The 27,984-nt window shown below is 41.1% G+C and overlaps 1 protein-coding gene across 1 annotated transcript in view; it reads right to left on the bottom strand.

The window, feature by feature from the left end:
* TEX11 (testis expressed 11) overlaps positions 1 to 27,671 on the bottom strand; it is a 192,957-nt gene extending 165,286 nt beyond the window's left edge. The window contains exons 1-3 of the mRNA XM_043974391.1: positions 27,607 to 27,671; positions 27,394 to 27,513; positions 6,873 to 6,953 (exon numbers count right to left, since the gene is read on the bottom strand). Of these exons, the coding sequence (XP_043830326.1) occupies positions 6,873 to 6,953; positions 27,394 to 27,513; positions 27,607 to 27,639 (234 nt within the window). The 5' untranslated portion in view covers positions 27,640 to 27,671. The remainder of the gene's footprint in view (positions 1 to 6,872; positions 6,954 to 27,393; positions 27,514 to 27,606) is intronic.
* Positions 27,672 to 27,984: the final 313 nt, after the last annotated feature.

Below are 27,984 nucleotides of genomic sequence, written 5' to 3' on the forward strand. Positions count from 1 at the left end.
GGCAGTTTTCAGATGAATAAATCAAAGCTATTGTCATATGAAAAAATGTTCTAAATCACTATTGATTAGAGAAATGAAAATTAAGGCAACTCTGAGGTACCAACTCAAACCTATCAGATTGGCCAACATAACCAAAAAAAAAGAAAATAATAAGTGTTGGAAAAGATGTGGAAAAATTGGAACACTACTGCATTGTTGGTAGAGTTCCGAACTGATCCAGCTGTTCTGGAGAACAATTTGGAACTATGCTCAAAGGGCTATGGGGCTGTGCATACCCTTTGACCCAATAATACCACTACTAGGTCTATATCCCAAAGAGATCATAAAAAAGGAGAAAGGACCTACATGCACAAAAATATTTATAGCTGCTCTTTTTTTGGTAGCAAAGAATTCGGAATTGAGGTGATGCCCATAAATTGGGGAATGGTTGAACAAGTCGTGGTATATGAATGTAATAGAATACCATTGTGCTGTAAGAAATGATGAGCAAGCAGGAAAGACTTAAGTGGACTGATGCTGAGTGAAGTGAGCAGAAACAGAACATTGTATACAGCAACAGCAACATTGTGTGATGATCAGCTGTGATAGACTTAGCTCTTCTCAGCAATACAATGATCCAAGACAATTCTAAAGGACTCATGATGAAAATGCTCTCCACATCCAGAAAAAGAACTGTGGAATCTGAATGCAGATTGAACCATACTAATTTTACTTTTGGGGTTTTCCCCCTTTCTCGAGGTTTTCCCCTTTTGTTCCGATTCTTCTTTTAGAACATGACTAATGTGGAAATATGTTTAAAGTGATTGTGCATATATAACCAACATCAGACTGCTTGTTGTGTTGGGGAGGGGGAAAGGGAGAAAAATTTGAAACTCAAAATCTTATAAAAATAAATGTTCAAAACTATCTACATGTAACTGGAAAAAAATAATATTAAGATTGGAACTATGCCCAAAGGGCTATAGAATTGGATATACTCTTTGATCCATCAATACCACTGCTAGGTTTATATCCCAAAAAGAGAAAAAGGCCTATTTGTACAAAAATATATATAGCAGGTATTTTTTTTAGTGAGGCAATTGGGGTTAAGTGACTTGCCCAGGGTCACACAGCTAGTAAGTGTTAAGTGTCTGAGGCTGGATTTGAACTCAGGTACTCCTGATTTCAGGGCCGGTGCTTTATCCACTGTGCCACCTAGCTGCCCCCTTTTTTAAAAATTAAAAAAAAAATTTATAACAGATATTTTTGCAGTGGCTAAGAACTGGAAATCAAAGGAATGCCCACCAATTGGGGAATGGCTAAACAAGCTGTGGTATATGATAGTGATGGAATATTATTGTGTTATAAGAAAGGCCTGGAAAGACTTGTATGAACTGATGTATAGTGAAGTGAGCAGAATCAAGAGAACATTGTGCACAGAAACAGCAATACTGTTTTGTTTTTTGTTTTTTGTTTTGCAGGGCAATGGGGGTTAAGTGACTTGCCCAGGGTCACACAGCTAGTGTCAAGTGTCTGAGGCCAGATTTGAACTCAGGTATTCCTGAATCTAGGGCCGGTGCTTTATCCACTGCACCACCTAACCACCCCAGCAATACTGTCTGATGAAGAACTGTGAATAACTTAACAATTCTCAATGATCCAAGACAATCCCAAAGGATTAATGATGAAGAACTGATATTGACTGAACACAGATTGAAGCATGCTATTTTTTACTTTCTTTCATTTTTATTTCATTCAAGTTTTCTCATACAAAATGACTAATATGATAATGTTTTACATAATTGGACATGTACAACCTATATCTGCTTACCACCTCAGGGATGAGGGAGGGAGAGGGAAGGAGAGATAAAATTTGGAACTCAAAACTTTAAATAAAAATGTTTATTATTTTTAAAATAATAATATTAAGATTGAAAAAAACCCTTACTTGATCCAGTCATCCTCACTAGACACTATTTATATTTACCCTCCTCTTCTCAGCTAAACTCCTTTAGAAATCAGTGTAAACTAGATATTTCTACTTCTCCTTTCACTCACTTCTAAACCCTCTCTATTTCAACTTCCAACCTTTGCATCCAACCCAAACTGCTCTCTCCCAAGTCACCAATGATCTTCTAGCAGCCATATCCAATGCCCTCTTCTCAATCTTCATCCTTCTTTGTTTTGTTTGTTTGTTTTTTTGCGGGGCAACGGGGCCAAGTGACTTGCCCAGGGTCACACAGCCAGCAAGTGTCAAGTGTCTGAGGCCGGACCTGAACTCAGGTACTCCTGAATCCAGGGCTGTCACTCCATCCACTGCGCCAACCAGCTGCCCCCTCAATCCTCATCCTTCTTGACCCCTCTGCAGCCTCCGACACTGCCCTTCACTCTCTTCTCTTAGATACTCTCTCCTCTAGATTTTTGTCACACTCCCTTTCTTGCTTTCCTTTGATGGAGCTTCATGTAGAACATCGTGCCCACTTAAGACTAGTGCTTAAGGAGCTATCCTGGGCCTTCTGCTGTGTGTGTGTGTGTGTGTGTGTGTCTTTCTCCTGAGTCTCCTACTATTATCAACTTGCCTTTTAAACATCTCAAACTGTGTCCTCCATGGTCATCCTAAGCTCAGCATGTCCAAACCAAAACTCATGATCTTTCCTCCCAGGCCTTCTCCTCTTCTTTCTCATTACGACTGACAAGGACTCCAACATTCTTTCATCATCTAGGCTACAAAGTCAATGTCAGCCTCAACTCTTCACTCGCACTCAAGCCACATGTCCAGTCTATTGGCGAGTCTTGTCATTTCTAGCTTCACAACATCTCCCTCCTATCCAGTCATCCTAGCATAGGCCCTTCTCCCCTCTTACCTGGAGGGGTGTTAGCCTGTGAATTAGTCTCCTGCCATGAGTTCCTGCCCTCTCCAACCCAGCTGCCAAAGGTGTTTTCCTAACTCAGAGTTCTCAGTATGTCACCTCCCTATTTAATAAACTCTCTATTATCTCCAAGAACAAATTCAAAGTTCTCTGTTTGCTATTTAAAGTTCTTCCCAAGCTGGCCCCTTCCTATCTGTCCAGTGTTTTTATAGCATATTCATCTCCGGTCCACAGTCCAGTGACAAAGGCCTTCTGGCTGTTTCTCACACAAGATCCTCCACCTCCCAATTCTGTGCCTTTTCACTGATGCCCCCCACCCCCATGCCTGGAATACTCTCTCCTCACCTCTGCCTTTAGTAAAAAGTCAGCTCAGATCTCACCTTCTCCAAGAAGCCTTCCCCAGTTCCCCTTAACACTAGTGCCTCTCTAAGATCAACTTCAATTTCCCCAGTATCTTATCTTCTACATACATGGTGGTTTGCATGTTGTCTCCCCCAATAGGAAGTGAGCTCTCCTTGAGGGCGAGGACCATATTTTTGCCTGTCTTTGTGTCCTCAGCACTTAGTACCCTGCCTGGCACATCCTGAGTATTTAATAAATGCTGGTTATTGATTTATTGAGGAGACTTGGGAAAATTTAATGATAATCCTTTATGTGTTTGAAAACACCTCAGGAAAAATGTTCAACATGATAGTAATGTATAACATACATCAAATTGCTTGTTGGCCTTGGAAGGGGGAGGGAAGGGAGAACAAGCGAAAAATTTGGAACTCAAATCTCTTTACATGTAATTGAGAAAAGTTTAAAATAAAAAGTTAAATTAAAAAAAGGAAAACCCCCTAGGACACCTCAAAACCAGGGGTCAGAAATTTTTAATCAAGATAATGCAAAATGCACCAATACAGCTTAGTCTCCCATATAGCTCAAGAACCATCAACAACAATATGAAAATTTACCAAGGTACTAATTAGGCTCCCAAGCACATGCTAGGATCACATAAGATTCCTTGATGGAATCACCAGATATCAGAGTTGCCACAGACACTGGCGACCATCTAGTTCAATCTGTAGCTGAAAAATGCTCTCACTTCAACAAATCTGACAATTGGGCACTCAGGCCACTTGGAGATCTTGAATGAGAGAGAATCCACTGCCTCCTGAGGCTGCACCAGACACTTTCCATAGCTGTACATGTTAAGACTTTTTCTTGAAATCAAGTTTGATTTTGCTGCTTTTCCACTCTTACCCATTGTTTCTAGTCACTCCTCTGAGGCCACCCCCCTCCCACATGGGAGCCTTTCACATACTTGAAGACATATTCTTCATGAATCTTCTTTTCTTCAATCTAAGCATCCAAAATTGATCCTTAGAAGGCATGAAACAATCACAGAAAGAATTCTGTGCAACAATCCTCTAGTTATTAATATGAAACGAAATTTCAGAGTGAGAAATGCACTTGCCAAATGTATTCACCACTGTCACCAGGGCTATCTTGCAGAGGCTAAATGGTATAGGTGTTCTGCTTTGCACCAAGACCCACAACAGTAAAGGGCTTTTTTTTTTTTTTTTTGCGGGGCAATGGGGGTTAAGTGACTTGCCCACGGTCACACAGCTAGTAAGTGTCAAGTGTCTGAGGCCGGATTTGAACTCAGGAACTCCTGAATCCAGGGCCGGTGCTCCATCCACTGTGCCACCTAGCTGCTCCCAGTAAAGGGCTTTTTGAATAAGACCCACAGCCACTCAAAAAATATTGGTCTTTTTTTCTGTGGTATAATGGAAAGAAGGCCCTGGGTTCAAATCCAAACTTAGGAACTTACTGCTGTCTCTCTGGACCTCAGTTTCCTTACCTATAAGATGAGAAGGCTGAGGCTAGAAGGCTTCTAAAGGCCCTTTTAGCTCTCTAAAGAATGTGGAGTGCCCAGATAATGGCATGCAGCTGGATGACAAGCATTTTGAGTTAGTCCATCAATCTATATCTTGGATAGGCCCTGCAGATGGACAATGAGCCGGACCCAGAATCAAATGGAAAACAGACCAGATGGCATTTTGCAAATCATGTAGCCCTTTCCCTGATCCCTAACACTTCAGCCCATCTTTTAACACAAATATCGTCCCCAAGATGCTCTATGGATGTGAATCTCAGTAGAATTCCCAATGTCTAATTTCCAAAGGGTGATAGCAAGGTATAAGTAGGGTGTAGAATATTACCAGCAATAACTTGGGTAATAGGGGACTAGCCAAACCTAGCCCTTCTGAGCATGGGCTTCAAAGCATGTGTAGGTACAGTATTCTGTAACTGTTTCCAGTCTACTAATCATGTAGTAAAGAAATAGTATTTTGACTGGCTGTTGAACCAGAACTGGGTGAACATTCAAAAGTCACTAATGAGCCAAAGTGAGTCTATCCATTTCGCTCTCCTGATCTCTCTCTCCCCCACCCCCGCCCCGACCATCCGTGTGTGTGTGTGTGTGTGTGTGTGTGTGTGTGTCTGTCTGTCTGTCTGTACACCCACCCACCCAAGTCTCTCCTTACCCCCACCCCCTCTCTGTGTGTCTTGCAGAGTTGAGTGCTGTAAGCTTCCAGGTGGAAAGAGAAGCCTCAAGACTTTTTTCTCCCCTTACCTGGGTGAACATGTGGCCATGCACATGATGCAGCTATTTTCTAGCTCTATTGTGTCTATTTTTGCCTGCTCTAAGGGAGATGTTAACTATAACTGGGGAGAACACACTGGAAGGGGGACTTGAGCCCAGCTTTTGAAAGAAGTCTCTAAACCCTCAGGGGCAACAGTAGAGCCCAGAGAGGGAGAGAAAGCCTGGCTCTGAAGGATGCAAGTGGAAATTAGGACAACGATTTTGAGCTTTTTCATGGGCTACACTTGCATGCAAGAAATGGCAGGAAAAAATATCATCAAGGATCCCTATAGCTAAAAAAGGAGATGTAGCAAAAGTTCTTTGAAGATGTAAATAAGTTTCAAGATGTCCCTTGCACTAAGTCTGTAGAGAAAAAAAACCAAGGAAGCAAAATTCTGGCACATAGTAAGCACTATACAGGTGTTAGAAATTTATTAATATCATCGTTCATACCAATCTTGGTGTGTGACCATCTAGTCTGATCTCTTCATATCAGGAATCGAGCCAAGTCCCCTTGCTACAACTGCTAAAGGCACTTGTTGAAAGAATATTTTATGACCACACTTGGCTCCAGAGAAGGTCTGGGAAAGCACACTTCCCTCCCCCCTTTACAGAGGTGGGTGTATGAGCAGAACACTGCCTAAGCTAACAGACCCGCTGATGTGTGGGCTTGTCTGGGGAGGTCGAGGATGAAGGGTCATATTTGGAACTGCTGGTGATGTGAAAACGATATCAATAACGATTTTAAAAGAATGTATTTGGAGTTTGGGAAGCTACCTTGGAGCAGGGACTTTGGGGAGTCTTAGGAGCAGGCAGGTTAGGCAGTCGCCCCCACATACACATTCCATTTCCTCTGTGACAAGAGACTAGCGGCAAGAGCACACCATGTGCCTGGGGAAAAGGAGGGGTGGTCGATGGAGAGAGAGAAGGGCAGAATTGGGAGCACAAAGGGGAAGAAGGGTTCCAAAACTGAATTTCTCTAACCTCATAATTACACTAAAGTCCAGCCACGGGAACGGGCCAAACACTGCCAAGCTCTGTACACTCCAGAATTGCAGCATACAGATGCCAATGACTGAATTCTATCTGCTTTATGATTGCCCCCAACCACCACTGATTCAGATGGCATGGAATTTAGAAATGTGTTCTGGTTTCATGCCAAAAGGGTAAGCAAAGAACTTACCTGTTTTTAATTTGTTTTTTAAATAGCTTACTTAGTAAACAAGCTTCAAATCTAGGCATTTATAATAAGAGCGGGGGTCCAAATAGAAATCTTCCAATGGCTTCAGGAAGTAGCAAGGAGCCTTTCTAAAAGGCTGGGGTGGGGGGCCCTGAGGAGAGGGGAAGGACCTCCAGCTGAGATTTTTGAAAACAAAAGCTGAGATTTCACTCACCACTCGGGGCAGTCTCGTCAGCAAATCTTTGCAGCGTTGGATGCACGTGACTGCTCGTTGAAAATCCCCTTGAGCAACAGCCTAAGAAAGCAAGAGAGCCAATAATTGCTGAGAATGAAAGGGGGAACAATTTGTGGATAAAGCTAATTTGGCTACATTTTGTTTTAAGGGCAGCCAGATTTCCTAGTCTTTTCAGCAAAGCAAAGCTCTTCCAGCCAGACACTCAACGCACATAAGCCCCATTCCCCAGACGGCCAGCTCCAAGTGCTGGAGATGGCTACCTTGTTCTGTTACTGTGCAGCTCTAAAGTGCTATTGAATGCAGCCCCTGATTTCTGCTGGAAACCAGGAAACTGGCCCACGTGAGCCTGGCTCCAAACTAAATAATTCCCGTGTCCCCAAATTGTACATTGTCTAATCAGTTCAAGCAGCAGGTGGGGAAAATTGCAGACAGGCTCTTTGAATGGTCCCAATTAGTACGAATTTCCATTCGGTGGGGATCCTTCTGCAGCAACCCAGTCGTGGTCAGCCCTTAAGCAATTTCAGTAAGAGCAAGAGAAGACAGCTAGCCTCCAGCTTCTTTTTTTTGTTTTGTTTTTTTGTTTTTGTTTTTGTTTTGGTGAGGCAATTGGGGTTAAGTGACTTGCCCACGGTCACACAGTCAGCAAATGTCAAGTGTCTGAGGCTGGATTTGAACTCAGGTACTCCTGACTCCAGGGCTTGTGCTCTATCCACTGCGCCACCCAGCTGCCCCTAGCCTCCAGCTTCTTAAACTGTGGGTCTCCTCGACCCCATATGGAGGGGCATGGGGGGGGTCGCGAAAAATTTAGCAACAGTAAAAGGTTATGTAGGCCTATTTTATATGCCCATATACCCGGGGTCGCGGAAAAGTTTCTCAGGCAAAAAGGGGTCCCAAGTGGAAAGAGTTTAAGAAACCCCGTTAGACAACAAGGAGAACTGCCTAACGGTAGCTAACATTTTAGAGGTTTTACGGTTTGCAGCTAGGTGGTGCGGCAGTAAAGTGCAGGGCCTGGAGTCAGGAAGACTCATCCTCCTGAGTTCAAATATGACCTATAGCTGTGTGACCCTGGACAAGTCATTTCACTCCATTTGCCTCAGTTCCTCACCTGTAAAATGAGCTGGAGAAGGAAATAGCAAAAACACTCCAGTATCTTTGCCAAGAAGAGTTTTATCACAAAGAATTGGACAGGACTGAACAAATGAAGGTTTGCAAAGTGCTTTCCAAATAGCATCTCATTTGACCCTTATGACAACTCTCCATTTTACAAATGGGGAAACAGACAGAGGTGAAGTGTCTTAGGTAGGATTTCAACTCACTCCTTCCCAACTCCAAGTCAAGGGCTCTATCCACTGGGTCAGCTAGCTTCCTCAACCATTGTTAGGAACCTATTTACCTTGCTAGGGGGAGGGGGGAGCGGGGAATAGGCAGATAAACGAAACCTGCCCTGAAGGAACTTTTGGTTTAGCAGGGGCTTTGGACAGGTACCCAAATAAACATTAGCCTCTAGGAAAAGTACAAAATGCTATGCATGAAATTAGATGAAGGAAAGATTGCTAATGGTTTGGAAGATCGGGGCAGGCTTCATGGCGCCGTAAAAAAGGAATTTCTCCAGCACTTTTTGAGAAAAAGCTCTCGCTGTTCTTTTCCCCAGCCTCCCGCCTCCCCCCTCCCCCCTCCCCCCCCCTTCCCCATTTTTATCTCACTCTCATCTATGCAGATGCTCCCTCGACCCATGCAGGTGACAACTCTGACACACTTCAAGCTCCCCCAAACTTCTCCATTTACTCGCCAAGCCCCTGCAGGGAAGCCTTGTCCCCTATGAGACCCAGCTGACTACAATCTTCTCCAGCACGAGCTTTGATAGGGAACTTTCTTAAAGGGGCACCAGCTTACAAAGAGCAGCCCTTCAATGAACCCAAATCTCACAGATTACAAAAGAGCATTCCGGTGTTTGGCATTCCAGAAATACTTCTGGTTTAGGCCTCTAGGTGAGGGCTGAGGAAATGAAAAGGCTGGGTTTCAATGGGGGTAGGGTGTGTGCACTTTGAACCAAATCATCTCTCCAGGTGTCTCTATAAAGACCCTGTGTCAGACGAGGCTTCCTCGGTCCTGGTATCTTAATAACAGATTAAGACTGCAACATTTCTACAGTCTCATTCATATCAACTTACTACACGGACCCTTCACGGTTCCAAAGAAACCAAGAGTACCAATTAGCACCCAACCCTTTTGCTTAGTGAAATCAAGGCCCTATTGTAACCGTTTGGGCTAGTTCTGCTCATACACCCAATTATCCAGGGCCAGAAATGAAATCCTTATGGCAGCCAAGAGGTGCAGCCTCAGAGGCAGCTGTGAGCTGGGGCCAACAACAAAAATAAGTTGCTCATCTTTATGTGGTAATCACTACTGAAGTACAGATGCTAACTGGGAGAAACCAAGATTCTACCACCAACTGTTAGTCAAGAAAGATAAAATTCCAAAGCTGCTTCTGAACCATTGTTTTCAGGCCCAGAGGAAGATGAAGGGAGGAAAGTGGAGCAAACAGAGTTGGAGGCAGTGGCAGTGGGGAAAAACCTGAATCCCAAGGTTCCACTGTTTGTTGTTGGGAGACAACAGGTAAGAGGGAGGGTTCAGATTCCTGAAACCTGTCAAGATCAGTGGTCTCCAAACTCTTCTGGCCATATACCCCATCAGTAAAAAAAACTTTCCGAGTATGCAACCCTAATATATGTATTTCCTCATTTAAAAATCACGTATTTACTGCTGCATTAAGAACATGGATTGTAAAACTTTTCAAAGGATGAGATAAAGATGAAATAACATTTTTTCCCACAGGTAATAGGAAGCCAGAGATTAGCCAGAGGCAAGTCACATGGTGGGATCTTGCTTAAGGAAAATTACTTTGGCAGCAGCAATCTAGATGCTGAATCCAAGGGAGGGAAGACCAGAGGTAAGAAGACCAGGCAGAAGAAAGCTCCTGCAACGATTCATGGGTGAGGTGGCGAGAGGCTGAACGAAGGTGGCAGTTCCATGAGTGGAGACAAGAGGACCAGGGGAGAGATGTTCTGGATGACAAAATGACCAGTTTTGCCACTGATGTGATATATGGGGTGATGACCAAGCTGTGAACGTGGGCAACTGGAAAGATGATAGTGTCCTAGACATAATAGGGAAGTGTAGAAAAGAGGTGAATCTGGGAGGAAAGAGAATTAAAACGAAACTCTGAGGAAGCCCACAACTCCTCCATTCTGTGTTACTTATCCTATCCCACCCTGCTGCTGCCACCATGACACCTGGGTAATAATAGTTAGGTTAGACTAGCCCGGAGGGAACACTCTGTGACCCAGAAAGGTGGAGTCCAGAGTTTCCCCTGCAGAGGGAAGGAGGGGTAGATATGGTTGTGCCTGAGCCAAGCACTGGAATTGGCCACATCTGTGAGGGTGGGATGTGACCAATCTTCAAATTCTCCCAAATCAGTTATTCACACGCTACTTGGGGTCAAGCTACACCCCCACTTTGTAGCTCTCTAATCTAGATGGTAGGCTGGCCTCCTGCCAAGCTCCTAGATCTCTGGTGTTCAAAATACTGCCTGCTCCTCCACCTTAGAATCTTCATTTAAGCCCCTCTCCTATTTGTGCCCCACTGATTCTCAGCCATGGCTAACTCCTACCATCTAATCTTTCCTCCCTTACTCCCAAGCTTCCCAGAACAGAGGGGACAAACGTCAGGAAATCTTTTTGACTTGTCCACTACACACGTCGACTATTTGGCTCCAATAGGGCTCTTGATGTTGCAAGGCAAAGTAGTTTTTATGCTTCCCAAAGCAGCTGTTCCAAACCTTCCCAAACTCCAATTCCACTCCCTCCTTTTTCCCCTCCCTCCCCATTCTTAGCAAATAACTTCACTTCCAACCTTGCCGAGATTAAAGCCATCTGCTGGGAATTAACCTTTACTCTTTCCTCCTCTCAATGTCCTCATCTATTCCCTCCTCCTTCCCTTCAATCTTAGAGGAAAAGGTGTCCCTCTTCATTGCTAGCCTGTCACATCCCACCCCCATTTCTGTCTTATCCCCTCCGATCTCCTCTGTGACCTTGCTCTAGCAATAATCTCCTTATCTTTTTTCTCAGGCATCTTCAATCTCTCCCATGACAGAATCACAAAATATCAGAATTCTAAATAGAGCTGAATCCACCTAGCTGTACTAACCTCTAGGCCAGAGATGCCAAACAAGAAGCTTGCATGCCTCCAAAACAGAGTGCAACATCAACTAGGTTCAAATGTAAAAGGAAAATTTTAGCAAAATAAATAAAATACGTTACAACATAGATAATGTTAATTTGAGGTTTCCTAATTTGACATGGAGTCTGCAGTGATCCATTTCTCTTTTGAAAGTTTATTTATCTATTTGCTACATTTTGAGTTCCAAGTTTTCTCCTTCCATCTCTCCCCTACCCCATATTAGAGAAGGCCAACACGACATATATACACATATATATTTATATATGGAACTACATACAATACATACTTCTATATACCAGATCTTCCTCTGGAAGTAGATAGCATTTCCTTCATAGTTGTTATGAATGATAATATTACTCAAAATAATTTAGTCATTCAGTGTCACTCTTTGAACAATATTGCTGTTACCATATATACAACGTTCTCTTAGTTCTGCTTGTTTCACTCTGCATTATTTCATGCAAGTCTTTCCATGTTTTTCTAAAACCAACATGCTACTCATTTCTTACAGCACAGTAGTATCCCATCACAATCATATACCACAATTTATTCAGCCATTCCCCAATTAATGGGTATCCCCTCACTTTCTAGTTCTTTGCCACCACAAAAAGAGCTACTATAAATATTTTAGAACATATAGATTCTTTTCCTTTTTCCCTTATCCACTTGGGAAACAGACCTAATAGTAGTATAGCTCGCTCAAAGGGTATATATAATTTTATATTTCTTTGGGTATAATTCCAAATTCCTCTCCAAAATGGTTAGATTGGTTCATAATTCCACCGACAGTGTATTGTGTCCCAATTTTGCCACATCCCCTCTAATATTTGTCATTTTACTCTTCTATGATTTTATCCAATATGATAGGTATGAGGTAGTATCTCAGAGTTATTTTAATATACATTTCTCTAATCAATAATGACAGAGCATTTTTTCATATGACTATATAACTTTGATTTCTTTTTCTAAAAACTGCCTGTTCATATCCTTTGATCATTTAACAATTGGGCAATGACTCATATTCTTATAAATTTGACTCAATTCTCTATACATTTGTGATATAAGGCCTTTATCCAAGAAACTGGCTATAAAATTCCGGCCCCCCTCCAATTTTTTGCTTTCCTTCTAATCTTGGCTACATTGGTTTTATTTATACAAAACCTTTTAAATTAAATGTAATCAAAATTATCCATCTTATATCCCACATTTATTTATACATTATTCTCTTATCCATAAATTTGTTAGGTACTATGTTCCATGCTCCTCCAATATACTTTTTATATCTTCCTTTATAACTAGGTCATGTATCCATTTTCACCTTATCTTGGTAAATGGCATAAGATATTGGTCTATGCCTAATTTCTGCCAGACTGCTTTCCAGTTTTCCCAACAATTTTTACCAAATAGTAAGTTCTTATCCCAAAAGCTTAGACCTTTGCATTTATCAAACATAAGGTCATTTAAATAATAAATAATAGTCATTTACTCCTGTTTATTGTATACCTACTCTTTTCCACTGATCTACCATTCTATTTATTAGCCAGATAATTGTGATAATTACCACCTTATTATACAGTTTGTAAAACTGGTACTGCTAGACCTTTCTTTACTTTCTTTTTTCCAAAAATTCCTTTGCTATTCTTGAACTTTTGTCCTTCCAAATGAATTTTGTTATTTTTTTTCTAGCCCGATAAAATAACCTTTGGTAGTTTAATTCGGATGGCACTGAATAAGTAATTAGTTTAAGGCAGAATTGTCATTTTTATTATATTGCCTCAGCCCACCCACGAATAATTAATATTTCTACAATTATTTAAATCTGACTGTACTTGAATAAAAAGTGTTTTATAACTATGTTCGTATAGTTACTGTATTTATCTTGGCAGGTATTTCCTATTGTCTTCAGTATCTTAAATTAAATATCTCTTACCAACTCTCCTTCCCAGGGCCTCATTAGTAATAATAAAAATGCTGATGATTTGTATGGGTTTATTTTATATCCTGCTACTTTGCTAAAATTATTGTATCAATTTTTTAGTTGAATCTCTAGAATTTTCAAGTATACCATCATATAGTCTGCAAAGAGATGGTTTTATTTCCTTATTACCCATTCTGATTCCTTCCATTTATTTTCTTCTTATTCCTATTGCTAGCATTTCTAGTACAATACTGAATGATAATGAGCATCTTTGCTTCACTCCCGATCTTATTAGGAAGTTGTCTACCTTGTCCTTGTTACAGATGCTTGTTGATGATTTTAGGTAGATGCTTCTTATCATTTTAAGGAAAAATCCATTTATACCTATGCTTTCAAGTGTTATGAAAGGAATGAGTGTTGTATTTTGTCAAAAGCTTTTTCTGCATCTGTTGATTATCTGTTGATAATCATACGATTTTTGTTACTTGTATTATCCAGATAATCATTTATATTAAGTTTTCCTAATATTGAAATTCCTGCTATAAGTCCCATTTGATCACAATGTATAATCTTTGTGATATATTGCTGGAGTCTCCTAGCTAGTATTTTATTTAGGATTTTCGAATTAACATTCATTAGCGAAATTAGTCTGTAATTTTCTTTCTCTACTTTTGTTCTTACTGGTTTACATGTCAGCACCATAAAAGGTATTTGATAGGACTCCTTTTATGCTTATTATTCCAAATAATTTATTTAATATTGGAATTAGTTAATCCTTAAATGTTTGGTAGAATTCCCTTGTAAATCCATCTTGTCCTGATGCCTTTCAATTTCTTTTTCTAAAGTAGTTTTATTTAGATAGTCTGTTTCCTCTTTTGTTAATCTAGGCAGTTTATATTTTTGTAAGTATTCTTCCATTTCACTTAGATTCTTGGATGTATTGGCATATAATTGGGCAAAATAATTCCTAATAACTTCTTTTGTTGTTGTTGTTTGCAGGGCAATGAGGGTTAAGTGACTTGCCCAGGGTCACACAGCTAGTAAGTGTCAAGTGTCTGATGTCGGATTTGAACTCGGGTCCTCCTGAATCCAAGGCAAGTACTTTATCCACTGCTCTACCTAGCTGCTCCCGCAATAACTTCTGTAATTTCATTTTCATTAGTGGTATACTTATCCTTTTCATTTTTGATACTAGTGATTTGGTTTTCTTCCCTTTTTAAAAAACAATCTTATTAACCAATGGTTTATCTATTTTATTGGTTTTTTTTTTTTCATAAAACCAACTCCTGGGGGCAGAGCCAAGATGGTGGAAGAAAGACAGTGAGCTCTCAAACTCATGACACAATTGCTCCAAAAAACATCCAAATAACCATAGGAAAATGCCTGGAGCAGCAAAACTCACAGAAGAATGTGTTGAAATCATCTTCTAACCAAGAACAGCTTTGAAGGTCAGAAGGAGGGAGCTGCTGTGCTGATACAGGAGTTGAGCCCAACCCCACAGTCACCCTGACACAGATCCAGTCCCAGGAAGGCCTCACCAGAGAAGGAGACCCCCAAAGCCTCTGAATCAGCTGAAGCACCAGTGTCCTCTGGAACTAAGCTCACAGTCTGGTGAGAGGGCTGAGCCCTGGGCAGGGGGGAGACTACAGGGGTCTATGCTGGTGCTGAGGCAGAACTTGGGTTTTTCACCCCTGCTGGGAACCAGGAAGCAGGCTTGAATAGCAGTGGCCCAGGTGGGGGAGGGGCACAGGGTCGTCGGAGCTAACAACCACAACACACAAAGCTGGTTGATTAGCAAGTTGGTCTGGGGTCATCTAGGACCAGGGTACAGGCCGGGCTAGTGAAGAACCTGATCCTCCTTAATTTATACCACCTGGGACTTCTTAAGCTTGGAGTACTGCAGCCTGGAAATAGTGCCCCATTTAAGGAGCTAAAAGTCAAGTAAAAGAAAGGTAAGATGAGCAGACAGAGAAAGGTGAGGACCATAGAAAGTTTCTTCAGTAACAAGGAAGCCCGAGGTGTACCCTCAGAGGAAGCTGTCAACATCAGGGCCCCTGTATTGAAAGCTTCCAAGAAAAGTATGAATTGGTCTCAGGCCATAGAAGCGCTCAAAAAGGAGTTTGAAGATAAAGTTAGAGAGATAGAGGAAAAAATGGAAAGAGAAATGAGGGTGATGCAGGAAAGACATGAGAAAAAAGTCAACAGCTTGAAAAGCCAAATGGAAAAGCTCTCTGATGAAAATAATTGCCTAAGAATTAGGATTGAACAAATGGAAGCCAGTGACTTTATGAGAAACCAAGACACAATAAAGCAAATCCAAATGAATAAAAAAATAGAGGGCAATGTGAAATATCTTCTGGGAAAAACTGCTGACCTGGAAAATAGGTCCAGGAGAGATCATTTGAAAATTGGTCTACCTGAAAACCACGATCAAGGAAAGAGCTTAGACATCATCTTGCAAGATATTCTATGGGAAAATTGCCCTGAAATTCTAGAAGCAGAAGCTAAAATAGAAATTGAAAGAATTCACCGATCACCTCCAGAAAGAGATCCCAAAAGGAAAACTCCTAGGAATATTATAGCCAAATTCCAGAGCTCTCAGGTCAAGTAGAAAATATTGCAAGCTGCCAAAAAGAAAGAATTCAAGTACTGTGGAGCCCCAGTCAGGATAACACAGGATCTAGCAGCTTCTACATTAAAGGACTGGAGGGCATGGAATATGATATTCCAGAGGGCAAAGGAAATGGGATTACAATCAAGAATCACCTACCCAGAAAAACTCAGCATAATCTTTCAGTGGAAAAAATGGGACTTTAGTGAAAAAGACTTTCAGATATTTGTGATGAAAAGACCTGAACTGAATGGCAAATTTGACTTTCAAATACAAGACCCTAAAGAACTATAAAAAATTGGAGTTGGGGGACATACCTGGGATAGTACAGTGGGTGACTGTCTTGTGTCTGAGGCCAGGTTTTGGCTGGGATCCCCCGGGTCCAGGGGTGGTGCTTTGTCCACTGTGTCACCTAGCTGCCCCATGATGACATCCTTAGGGTTAAATTGAGGGGTGAGGGGAATGCACTGGGGGAGGGGGAAGGGAAGAGGTGAAATCCTACATGAAAGAAACAGGAAAAGGCTTATGGAGTGGGGGAAGAGATGGAAGAGGAGCAGGGTGGTAAATGAATTTTACACTCATCAGAAAAGGCTCAAAGACCTTAAACTCATCAGAGTTGGCTCAAGGAGGGACTAACAGACACACCCAACTGGGTGGAGTAATATATTTAATCTGGGCAGTAAATTAGCCTAACACTCATCAGAATTGGCTCAAAAACTTCAATCTCATTAGAATTGGCTCAAGGAAGGAATAATGTACACATTCAATTGGGTGGAGTAATCTCTCTAACCCTGCAGGAAAATAGGAGGGGAAGGGAAGAGAGAGGGGCAAAAGAAGGAAGGGCCAAGTTGGGGAGGAGACAGACAGAAGCAAATCCTTTTGAAGAGTGATAGGATGATAGAGTTAGTAGTGTCTATACTTAACTCAAGAGGAGTTCTATTGTTTCTTTTGTTAAAGGTTTATTTACATTAAAAAAACTAACTCCTAGTTTTATTTATTAATTTTATGGTTTTCTTACATTCAGCTTTATTAATCTCACCTTTAATTTTCAGGACTTTCAATTTGTTGTTCAACTAGGGATTTTAAATTTATTTTTCTAGTTTTTAAATTATATACCTGATTAATTAATCTATTCTATTTTATTGATGTAAGCATTTAAAGATATAAATTTTCCTCTCATTACCATTTTTGCTACATTCCATAAATTTTGGTATGTTGTTTCACTATTATCATTCTCTTTAATAAAATTATTCTATGATTTGTTTGACCCAATTATTCTTTTTTTTTTTTAGTGAGGCAATTGGGGTTAAGTGACTTGCCCAGGGTCACACAGCTAGTAAGTGTCAAGTGTCTGAGGCTGGATTTGAACTCAGGTCTTCCTGAATCCAGGGCCCGTGCTTTATCCACTGTGCCACCTAGCTGCCCCCCTGAATAATTTTTAATCTGTATCCATGGTCCTTCATTAAAATTGTGTTACAATATGATTTGAAAAGGGTACATTGAATATTTATGCATTTAACTATAAGGATTTTATGCCCTGATGCATGGTCAGTTTTTTGTAAAGGTGCCATGTACTGCTGAAAAAAGGTATATTTCTTTCCATTCTCATTCAATTCTCTCCAGATATCTATCATATCTACCTTATCTTAGATTCTATTAATCTCCTTGACTTTATCCTTATTTATTTTTGGTTAGATTTATCTAGTTCTGAGAAAGGAAAGTTTAAGTCCCCCACTATTATGGTTTTGCTCTCTATTTTCACCTGTATTTTCCTTTATAAATTTGGATGCTATAGCATTTGGTACATATGTTTAGTATTGATATTACTTCATTATCCATAGATAGTGTCATAATGTCATTTCCCTGCTTGTATCTTTTAATTAAATCTATTTTAGCTCTAACTTTGTCTGAGATCATGATGGCTACACCTGCTTTTTTACATCAGCTGAAGCATAATAAATTCTACTTTGGCCCTTTATTTTTACTCTGTGTGTCTCATTTTTAAATGTATTTCTTGTAAACAACATATTGTCTGGTTCTGGTTTTTGATGCATTTTGCTATCTGTTTCCATTTTATGGGTGAGTTCATCCTATTCACATTTAAAATTATAATTACTAGTTGTGTATTTCCTTCCATCCTATTTTCCCCCACTGTTATCCTTCTCTCTCTTCTCCTTTTACCCTATCCCTCTTCAGAAATCTAGTTTACTTCTGACCACTGGCTCCCTAATTCATACACCTTTCTAAGAATCTCTCCCTTATCCTATCCCCATGCACTCCTCTTTCTCTGCAAGTTAAGATGTTTAGATCCAACTAAATGTATGTTATTCCCTTTTTAATCTCGTTCTGATGAAAATAAGGTTCCTGCACCAATTCCCCTCCACTTCATCCTCCCCTCCACTATAAAAAGTCTTCCATTCATTCCTCTTTTGTATAATTTGCTTCATTTTACCTCTTTCTACCCGATCTTATTTTTTTGTGGGGCAACTGGGGTTAAGTGACTTGCCCAGGGTCACACAACTAGTAAGTGTTAAGTGTCTGAGGCCACATTTGAACTCAGGTCCTCCTAAATCCAGGGCCGGTGCTCTATCCACTGCACCACCTAGCTGTCCCTACCCAATCTTATTTTTTAGGATCATCCCATCATAACTCAAACCCAAGCCCTCTATCTAAATTCTTTCTAACTACCCTAATAATGATAATACTCTTAAGAGTTATTAATTTTCCCCATATAAGACAATAATCAGTTTAACCTTTAAATCTCTTATGATTTAAAGACTCTTATGAGTCTTTTAAATTTATTATCTTTTGTTTCTTGTATTTAGAAGTCAAATTTTCCATTCAGTTCTTGTCTTTTCCTCAAGAATGTATGAAAGCCCTTTCATTCATTAAATATCTATCTTTTCCCTGTAAGATTACACTCAGTTTTGTTGTATAGGTTATTCTTGGTTGTAAATCTAGGTCCTTTGCTCTTTGGAATATCGTATTTCACACTCTGTGGTCTCTTTATGTAGAAGCTGCAAAATCTTGTGTTATTCTGACTGTAGCTCCACAATATTTGAATTTTCTTTCTAGTTGCTTGTAATATTTTCTCCTTGACCTGGGAACTTTGAAACTTGGCTATAATGTTCCTATGAGTTTTCATTTAGGGATCTCTTTCAAGTGGTGATTGGGGGATTTTTTTTTCAATTTCTGTTTTACACTCTAGTTCTGAAACTTCAGGGCAATTTTTCTCAATAATTTCTTGAAGTATAATATCTAGACCCTTTTCTTGATCACAACTTTCAGATAGCCCAACAACTCTTATATTATCTTATTCTTATATTATCTTATATTATCTATTCTTATCTTATATTTCTTCTTATTATTTTATATATTATATTATCTCTTATCCTTCTATTATCTTATTATCTTCTATTTCTTATTCTTATCTTATCTTATATTCTTATCTTATCTCTTCTCAATCTGTTTTCCCAGGTCAGTTTTTTTCTTTTTTTCATCTTTTAGATTTTGTTTTATTATTTCTTGATGTCTTATGAAGTCATTAGTTTCCCCTTGCCCAATTTTAATTTTTAAGGAGTTATTTTCTTCAGTAAGTTTTTGTCTCTCTTTTTCTAATTGGTTGACTTTCTTCTCATAATTTTCTTACATTACTCTTATTTCTTTTCCCAATTTTTCTTCTACCCCTCTTATTTGATTTTTAAATTCCTTTTTAAGCTATTCCAAGAATTCTTTTGAGGCCTCTGGCAATTTTACATTTTTCTTTGAAGCTGTTTTGGCTTCATTATCTTCTTCTATGTTTAAACCCTGATCTTCTCTATCACCAAAGTAACTATCTGTGATCGGATTATTGTTGTTGTTTGCTCATTTTTTAAAGCAGCATAGTTCTTGACTGTTAACTTTCTGTTAGGGTTGGGCTCTGCTTCTGGGGTGTGGGGGATGATATCTCAGGCTTTAGGTTCTTTGTGTTGATGTTTTCAGAGCTCTGTGTGGGGGTCTTTGACTTTTTGGTTCTTCCAACATACTTGATCCAGATCAGGTGTGGTCACTACTCTCCCAGCTTATGCCTTGGTTTATGAGTGACCTCAGGTCCCTCTCCACCCAAGCTAGGACCAGATCTCCCACCACTAGCACCACTGCCACAAACTCAATCCCTGTGGTCCTAGAAATGTGCCACAGGCTCCACTAGCAACAGTTCACTCCTCTGCCCTGTAACTGAAACCAGGGATTCTGCTCTCTTGAGAGTGACCACAGTCCTCTCCATCCCAGAACCATGAGATGGTCCCCTCCCCCTTACAACTGCCATAGCCTGGGACCACTTCTAGTTAATGTGCCTGGGTCCTGTGTCCAGTGCCAGCAGAGCCCCCCCCCCCAATCTTCCCCTAATCAACTGTCTGACCTTTCTACTCTCTGTGGGGTAAAAGTTCACAAAGCCACCACTACTGCTGACACAGCTGCCCCCTAGGCTTGCTATTTGTTGACCGTGGTATCTGTACTTCACACCCAGTCATACCACCAGCCCATAGATCACATTCTTCCAAGTTGTCTTAAAATGGATGACTGCTTTACCCCAACTTTTTATTATTTCTGCTGTTCTAAAATTCAATTTGAGTGGTTGTTTTAGGTTATTTGGAGGGGAGTTTGGGAGAGCCAGGTCATTTCCTGCCTTATTCTGCCATCTTCCCACAATCCCTCAGGAGATCCAGGGATCCCCTTCTATTACAATTTAATACTACTACTCTAGGCTACTTCTCTCCATATTTTCCACAAGGATGACATGAGAGATTTTATATGCTTTGCTAAAATCTAGACACATTATGTCCAGAATTCCCCCTCATTTCCTGATTTACTAAGCCTGTTCAAATAGTCTGGTGTAATTTCAGGCAACTAGGGGGTGCCACGGTGTACTGGAGGCCTGGAGTCAGGAAAGCCTTAGGTCAAATTTGGCCTTAGACACTGGCTGCATGATCCTGAGCAAGTCATTTCATTTCTGTTTACCTTATTTTTCTCAGTTGTAAGATGGGAATCATAATCGCACCTCCTCTCCAGGTCATTGTGAGGCTCAACCAAGAAAATATTTGTCAAGGGCTTATTTAGCACAGGGCCTGGCATGTAGTATGTACTTAATAAATATTTGTTTCCTTCCTTCTTGATGAAGCCATTCTGGCTCTTTTTGATTGCCACTTCTAAATGTTGACAAATAATTTCTTTAATAATATGTTATAGGATTTTTCTAAGAACCCAATTCAGGCTTTGAGGAGGGTTAGGGATAGGAAGACTGGTAAAGAGGCTGCTATGAGAGTCTGGGGGAACAGATTCAAGATGCTGTGCACATGGAAAGGATGGGGCACTGAAGGGCCTGCTAAGTGAGTGACTATTTGTGAGTGGTAGGGGATAGGGGACAGTCAAAGACAGTACTTGATGCGATTAAATATTTCCAAAGTGTGTATACGTGGAAAGCACTGGACCAATGGAGAAACACTAGTGCTGTGAACAAAAATAAGAACCTTGAGAGGAGGCACAGGGGCCAAGAGGGCTCAGTTGAGAATCCAGGTGAGGAATGGAGAAAGATTTGGGCATCATATGCATATATATATATATATATATATATATATATATATATATATATATATATACAGACATATACATATACATATACACACACACACAGATATGTACATTGCACACACACACAAACATGCAGTATGTGTACATACCTGGGTATATAAATATAAGCATGCATGTGTGTAAGTATGGATACATGTATATACTGAACATCTATGTGTACATTTATGTGTTGAGGCTATGGAAGTAAATGAGGTTACCAAGAAAAAATAAAAAGAGAAACAATGACACATATGAGACTTGTCAGGAATATTCAGTAGAGAGCAGGAAGAGGAGGAGAGCAAAGAAAAGGGTTTGGGGACAACTTGATCGTGTTTGGAGGCAGGTGGAAAGCAGCTGGTACTGAAAGAAAATATTGAAGATATAAGAGAGAAGGGGTAGGAACTAAAGCTAGGGAGCACTGCATCAATGGCTGGACTTGATTAGTGAGATTAGTTTTCTCTTTTTGATTCTTTGTTATAAGAGATGACACTCTGAATGAAGAGGAGCATATTGGGAAATAAAGGTGATGCAAAAACACAGGAGAAAGAGGGTGAGTCCTGGATCAAGGTCCAAGAGAAAGCATCATGTAAGGGGAGCAAAGATGCCAGTAGAGAACACTTACTAGCTGTGTGACTCTGGGCAAGTCACTTAACCCCAATTGCCTCACTAAAAAAAAAAAAAAAAAAAAAAAAGATGCCAGTAGAGGAAGTAATTCTCCTCGGTCAGTTCGGAGATGTCAACTCTCTTCTGTGGCTAGAGAAGAGAGAAAAGAACTATGCTGAGTTCTGAGCAATGAAAAAAGGCTGAATGAACTAACATCGAATGTCTTCAGTGAAGTAAAGGCTGGATCATGTGCTGTAAGGGAGGACAATTAATGCCAAGTGAAAAAGGAGGAGGTTAGGAATGAGAGAAGGCATTAATAAGGGCCAAATATTAAGGTCCAAGATGGGTGTCTTCCACCAATTTATAATGGATTAAATAAACTCAGTTTCTTGACTTTCTAAAGCAATGTTGAGCAGCCCTCAAGCAAGAGCAGGAAAAACCCAGTTAGAGGTTACCCAGGGATGAAAGTATGCCAGTCAGCAACAACATAAAGTCATAAGGGCAAGAGACTCCAAAGTGATAGCTAGAAAGACATCAAAGTGGCAAACCATGGAAACAAGTGGTATCAGAGTGTCAGATATGGAATGGGAACCTGAAGGTGGTTCAGAAGACCGAAAGAGTGAAATGAACATTTAGTTGGGATGAGAGATTGGCAGAATTAGAAGGACTGGAGGCTGTGGTCAGGGGGAGACTTTCAAAATTCTGTACCTTGAAGGTACTGCAATTCTGAGAGTTAGTGAGGTCTAAGTGGTGCCGTGTGTGTGTGTGTGTGTGTGTGTGTGTGTGTGTGTGTGTGTGTGTGTGTGTGTGTGTGTGGCTGAATGTCATTGTAAAGGAAGAGGTTGAGTGATTAAAAGGTCAGGTTGCTTGAGAGATAATCAGCATTGAATAATGAAGTCCCTGGGGATGATAAGAAAGGGGTAAGCCAGCTACTACTAAGTTCTTTTTTTTAATGAAGGAAATGACCTGGAGAATTAGCAAATAACAGGAATAAGGAACGGGAGAAGGTGGCACAAGTAAATTGAATAGAGCATGAAAGAAGAAAGATCTGGGCTTTAATGGTAGAGGAATGGTATAGAATTGGAGAGAGAGAACAAGAAGTCTGCCTACCCCTCCTTCTGACCTTGTGATTCATGAGGAACTGTTTGCAAGGGACATGGTATCCTAAGGGTTCTGTTAAAGCACAGAGTTGGAAGGAATGTCAGTTAAGTTTGAGGCTATAGAGGAGTTTATATAGCTAATAGTGTGGGAGTTCCAAAGGGCACAGTGGAATGGTCAAGGCAATGGATGAAACTCGTGAGAATGGAGTTAGGGAAGAATGAGGGTGATTAGGAGTGAGGCTTCAGAAGGAGACAGTACCAGACCCAGTCCTACAGGACCCAGGAGAATCAATCTCATCTCTATTTTACACAAGACATGCCTCCTGGGCACAGAGTCTTCAAGGACATCATTAACACCCACACAAAGGGCACTAACTTAGCCTTCAGCTGAGTGCTGACCAACATCACTTTAAAAAAGACACCTACTCCACATAATCGGAGCTTGCATCTTCTTTGGCACAGGGTGGTTGTGGGGATCAAATGAGACACAAATCATTATCATCAAAAATAAACATTATGGGTGGGCAAGCTGATGTACTAGGCAATACAAAAATTAAATTTAGAGAACCAAGTGCAGGCAGCATTGCAGAAGTCAAGGAAGAAGAAAATGTCCAGGAGGGAATGGTCATCATCAAGAAGACTAGGACACGGTCATCAGATTTCACAATTAGGAGGAGCTCATTAGTGACCTCTGCTAATCTCGGTACCATTCCACTTGGGTTATATGGACTGCCCAAGAAGGAATCATTGATAACATCTCTGAAAACCATCTGAATGGTGTGGTGGGGGAAGCCAAATTGCATGGTTTGTGAAGTGAGTGAGTGGGTGGTGAGGCAGTGGAGGCAAGGAACAGAGACGACTCTAGAAGCTTAGAAATTTTAAGGAAGGAAAAACAGGGTGATGGTTTCAAGGTGTGGCAGGATCAGGAGAAAGTTGCTTTTAGGATGGAGAGACCTAATTATGTCTGAAGGCAACGGAGACGGGGAGAGTAGAGACACTGAAAATGAAAAAGAAGGGGGCAAATTCCTGGAAGAGATGGGAAGGGATGAGCTCCAGGGCACAAGGAGAGGAAGACTCCCTACATCTCTACAATTCCTCCCCAGGCTAAACCAAACAAAGCCAGCCCTTTCAACTATTTCTCTATCACAACTATTTCTCTATCAGACAGACTCTTTACCAACCTAGTCACCCTCCTCCTGAAATACTGTAATTTGTCGATGTCCCTTTTAAAATGGAACACCCACATGAACTGAGAGACAGCTGAGAAAAATGTGGTATATGAATGTAGTGCAAAACTGCTGAGTCACAAGAAATAACAAATAGAAGGAATTCAGAGAAATATAAGAGGATACGAAGTCAATAGAATGAAGGGAACAATCTACACAATGAGCAAAATCATGTAAATTAAGACAGCAAAGGGCAGCCAAAGTCAAAATAACTGCATTGACAGTCAACGGATGCTGAAATAACACCTTGGGGGGGGGGGCAGCTAGGTGGCACAATGGATAGAGCACCGGCTCTGGATTCAGGAGGACCTGAGTTCAAATCCAGCCTCAGACACTTAACACTTACTAGCTGTGTGACCCTGGGCAAGTCACTTAACCCCAATTGCCTCACCAAAAAAAGAAAAAAGAAAGAAAGAAAGAAAGAAAGAAAAAAGAAATAACACCTTCGGAATACTTTCAGCTGAAAAAAAGTCAGGGACTCCAGAAGCCCAACACAAGGCTCAAGACAGTCATGCTGTGGGTCAGTTTGGCATACCTGTGTTCCAAGAGAGGAGTCACTGGGAGGGGCACTAAATGGAGAAATGAAGGCGGCCTAAAAACAAAAGGCATCGATCAAGCTCAATCAAATCAAACTGAACACTGGATGGCAGATGTGACCTCCCCAGCCCAGACAGCAGTGGGACGGCTGTCTCTTTGGATCTGGATGTGATGTTTGTATGAACATGGACACACTTAGATAACAATAAACTAAAATCCTGAAGTCTTTTCTGTACTTTGACAGTCAGTTGTTGGAACCTAAATACAGGGGCACAGGCCTCCATGCCACTTCTTGGCTCTCTGTTCTCTGCAGCCCTTACTCCATAACCATTTCCGCCCCACCTGAAATTTGCACTTTGCCTCTGGCTTCTCTGGCTCAGAGAGGTAACTTAGGCTTTTCCCTGGCCCAGGCCTCCAAGCCCCTTCCTGGGTGTCTGGGTAACACCATTGGGGTACCTTCCCCCCATTTCCCAAGTATAATGTTCCCTCCATAGGATGTAGGCTCCTTGAGGCCAGGGACTGTTTCGTCTTTCTCTACAAGTATGCGCCAGGCACTGTGATAGAAGTCCAAAGGAAACAATCCCTAATTACAGTGAGAAGACAAGTAGTTAGAAAAACATATACATATGTAGCATCAATGGGAAGTTGATACATGGATATGTACATATCTACACATATTAGCCACTTTACACACACATACAAGGTAGGGATTTGAAAAGGAGGGCACTATCAGTCGAGGGAGGGGATCAGAAAACAGTTCCTAGGGAAAATGGTGCCTTAACTGCATTTTTTCCCATTGATTTTTGTTTTGATTTTTAAGTTGAATTCATAAAAAATACGTTTGAAATCTAAGCAAATTAAAGCTTTTATCAGATTGAAATAGCTGATATAGTATTAAGGTAAAAAACATTTAATCATTACTGATATCTGCCTTTACTTTCTTTTTTAAAAAAAATTATAAAAGTATTTTATTATTTTCCAGTTACATGTAGAGATAGTTTTCAACATTTGTTTTTATAAGATTTCTAGTTTCAAATTTTTCTCCCTCCTTCCCTCCCCCCTCCCCAAGACAGCAAATAACCTTAGCTGCATTCTAAAGGAAAAGCAAGATTCTATGAGATGGAGATAGGAGGGGGTTCATTCCAGACTCAGAGGATGGCCAGTGCAAAGTCATGGAGATAAGAAATTGCATATGTCAAGGGAAGAACAGAGAAAAGCTCTGTTTGGCTGGGTGGAAAAGTGCAGGAGTGCAAGTAAGGCCTAAGGAGGCTAGAAAAAGAGCTTGGGGCCAGGTTTTTTAGGGCTTTAAAAGCTAAGCAAGCAGCTAGGTGGCACAGTGGATAAAGCAACAGCCCTAGATTCAGGAGGACCTGAGTTGAAATCCCGCCTCAGAAACTTGACACTTACTAGCTGTGTGACCCTGGGCAAGCCACTTAACCCTCATTGCCCCACCAAAAAAAAATAATTTAAGGGGGCAGCTAGGTGATACAGTGGATAAAGCACTGGCCCTGGATTCAGGAGGACCCGAGTTCAAATCCCACCTCAGAAACTTGACACTTACTAGCTGTGTGACCCTGGGCAAGTCACTTAACCCTCATTGCCCCACCAAAAAAACCCAACATATACCAAAAAAGCTAAGCAAAGGAGGTTTTCTTTTACCCTAGAGACAATAAGTTGCTTAAGGAGATCTCTATTGGCAGCAGTGTGTTTGTTGTTTGGCCAATTATTCTAGGCCATCAATATGTTTTTAAGTTCCTGTAAAACAGAGTGCATGAGGGCAACATGACATCATGCCTCTGGCATCTACTGACCCTGTGACCTTGGCCAAGCTATGTGGCCTCTCAGAGCCCCCAGGCAACTCTTTGAGACTCCAAGTTGCCCAAGTACTGACGGGCACTTGCCTAGAGTTCCCTATACCAATGAAATCACAGGTGCTCCCCCAGACCCAATGCAGATGATACCAAACAGGCTCTCCCTCCCTTCCTCTTTCCTTCTTCCCTTTGTGTCATCTGCAAAACAAATTGAAGGCCTACACAGGAGCGGGCATGCATTTCTTTAGCACTTCAAGCACTTCACCTTGAAGCTATCCTTAATACTGAGTTGCAAACCAACATTGATGGCCTGTGACATATTCAATCTCATTTTGTTTCTCTGGGTGTAGGCGGGCAGAAGAAATGGGTGAAAGCAGAATGGCACAGCAACTGTTCAGATGGGAAACTAAAGTTAAAGGCCCACAATTAGGTGAAGGATGAGATGCTTCTTTCAGTCTGTGGAACTCAGCCTTAGGTGAGTCAGCCTGGCTACAGCAATCAGAAATGAGTGGCTTCTTTTCAAACCAGTGCTCCAGACAGTCAGAGCCATAGAGACGAAGCTGAAAACAGAAACAGGTGCTACCAAAAGCCAAAGAGTCTTGGCATTCACTGGGGGAAAATGATGATTAACCAGGCATCAGCCTCTTCAACTACATCCACACGTGCACATAGACACAGATGTCGGTGTCAAGCAAGCCCTGGCAAGAGGACTGTCCTCGAATACTAAGGACAGAGCTCCAGAGGGTCGACCAACGGAAGCTCCACCAGGCCCATGGGACCCAAAGCCCTTGTTGCTTTTGTCTGCATGCATCCACACCACAGTGACTGGCGAGCAGATGGATACCTACCGACTCAGCCTGGTAAGAAAGCACTTTAAACAGGTCCCTGTTCACATCAATCTTGTGCACATCCTCCTCATGACTGCCTCGCCTCTTCTCCAGTAATTCAGCATTCAACCTCTCTAGATGCTAGAAAACAAAACCAGACAAATGTAGGATGAGCCCCTCCACAGCTGGGCCTAATAACGGCCTGTAGCAAAGTAAGCATCAGGAACAACTTACCCTCTGGGCAATCTCAAGAAACCCATCAGCCATCGCAGCATTGCCAGCATCAACCCACCCTTTCCCAGTTTTCATTGTCATCTGGAATAGAGAAGGTAGAAGTGCTTTCAATAATTCACCACCATCACTCCCCCAGACTGGTTCGGCATCTTGTGACTAAGTCGTGGGGAAATATTTAATCTTCTGATTTCTGGGAAATACCATCAATATGTCAAGCTATATTCAGGTTGCTGTATTTGGGAAAGAAGATAAAGAACAGATGGCTATTATGGAGTATTAATGTTATTATTATAATATAGAAGATAGCATTTCTTGGGAGAAGAAGTTACCATCCTGGGAATTCTCTACATTGATGGAATCGCACGTCCTTCTCCTAGT

The sequence above is a fragment of the Dromiciops gliroides genome, chromosome X (assembly GCF_019393635.1).
Source record: "Dromiciops gliroides isolate mDroGli1 chromosome X, mDroGli1.pri, whole genome shotgun sequence".
Lineage (NCBI taxonomy): Eukaryota > Metazoa > Chordata > Mammalia > Microbiotheria > Microbiotheriidae > Dromiciops > Dromiciops gliroides.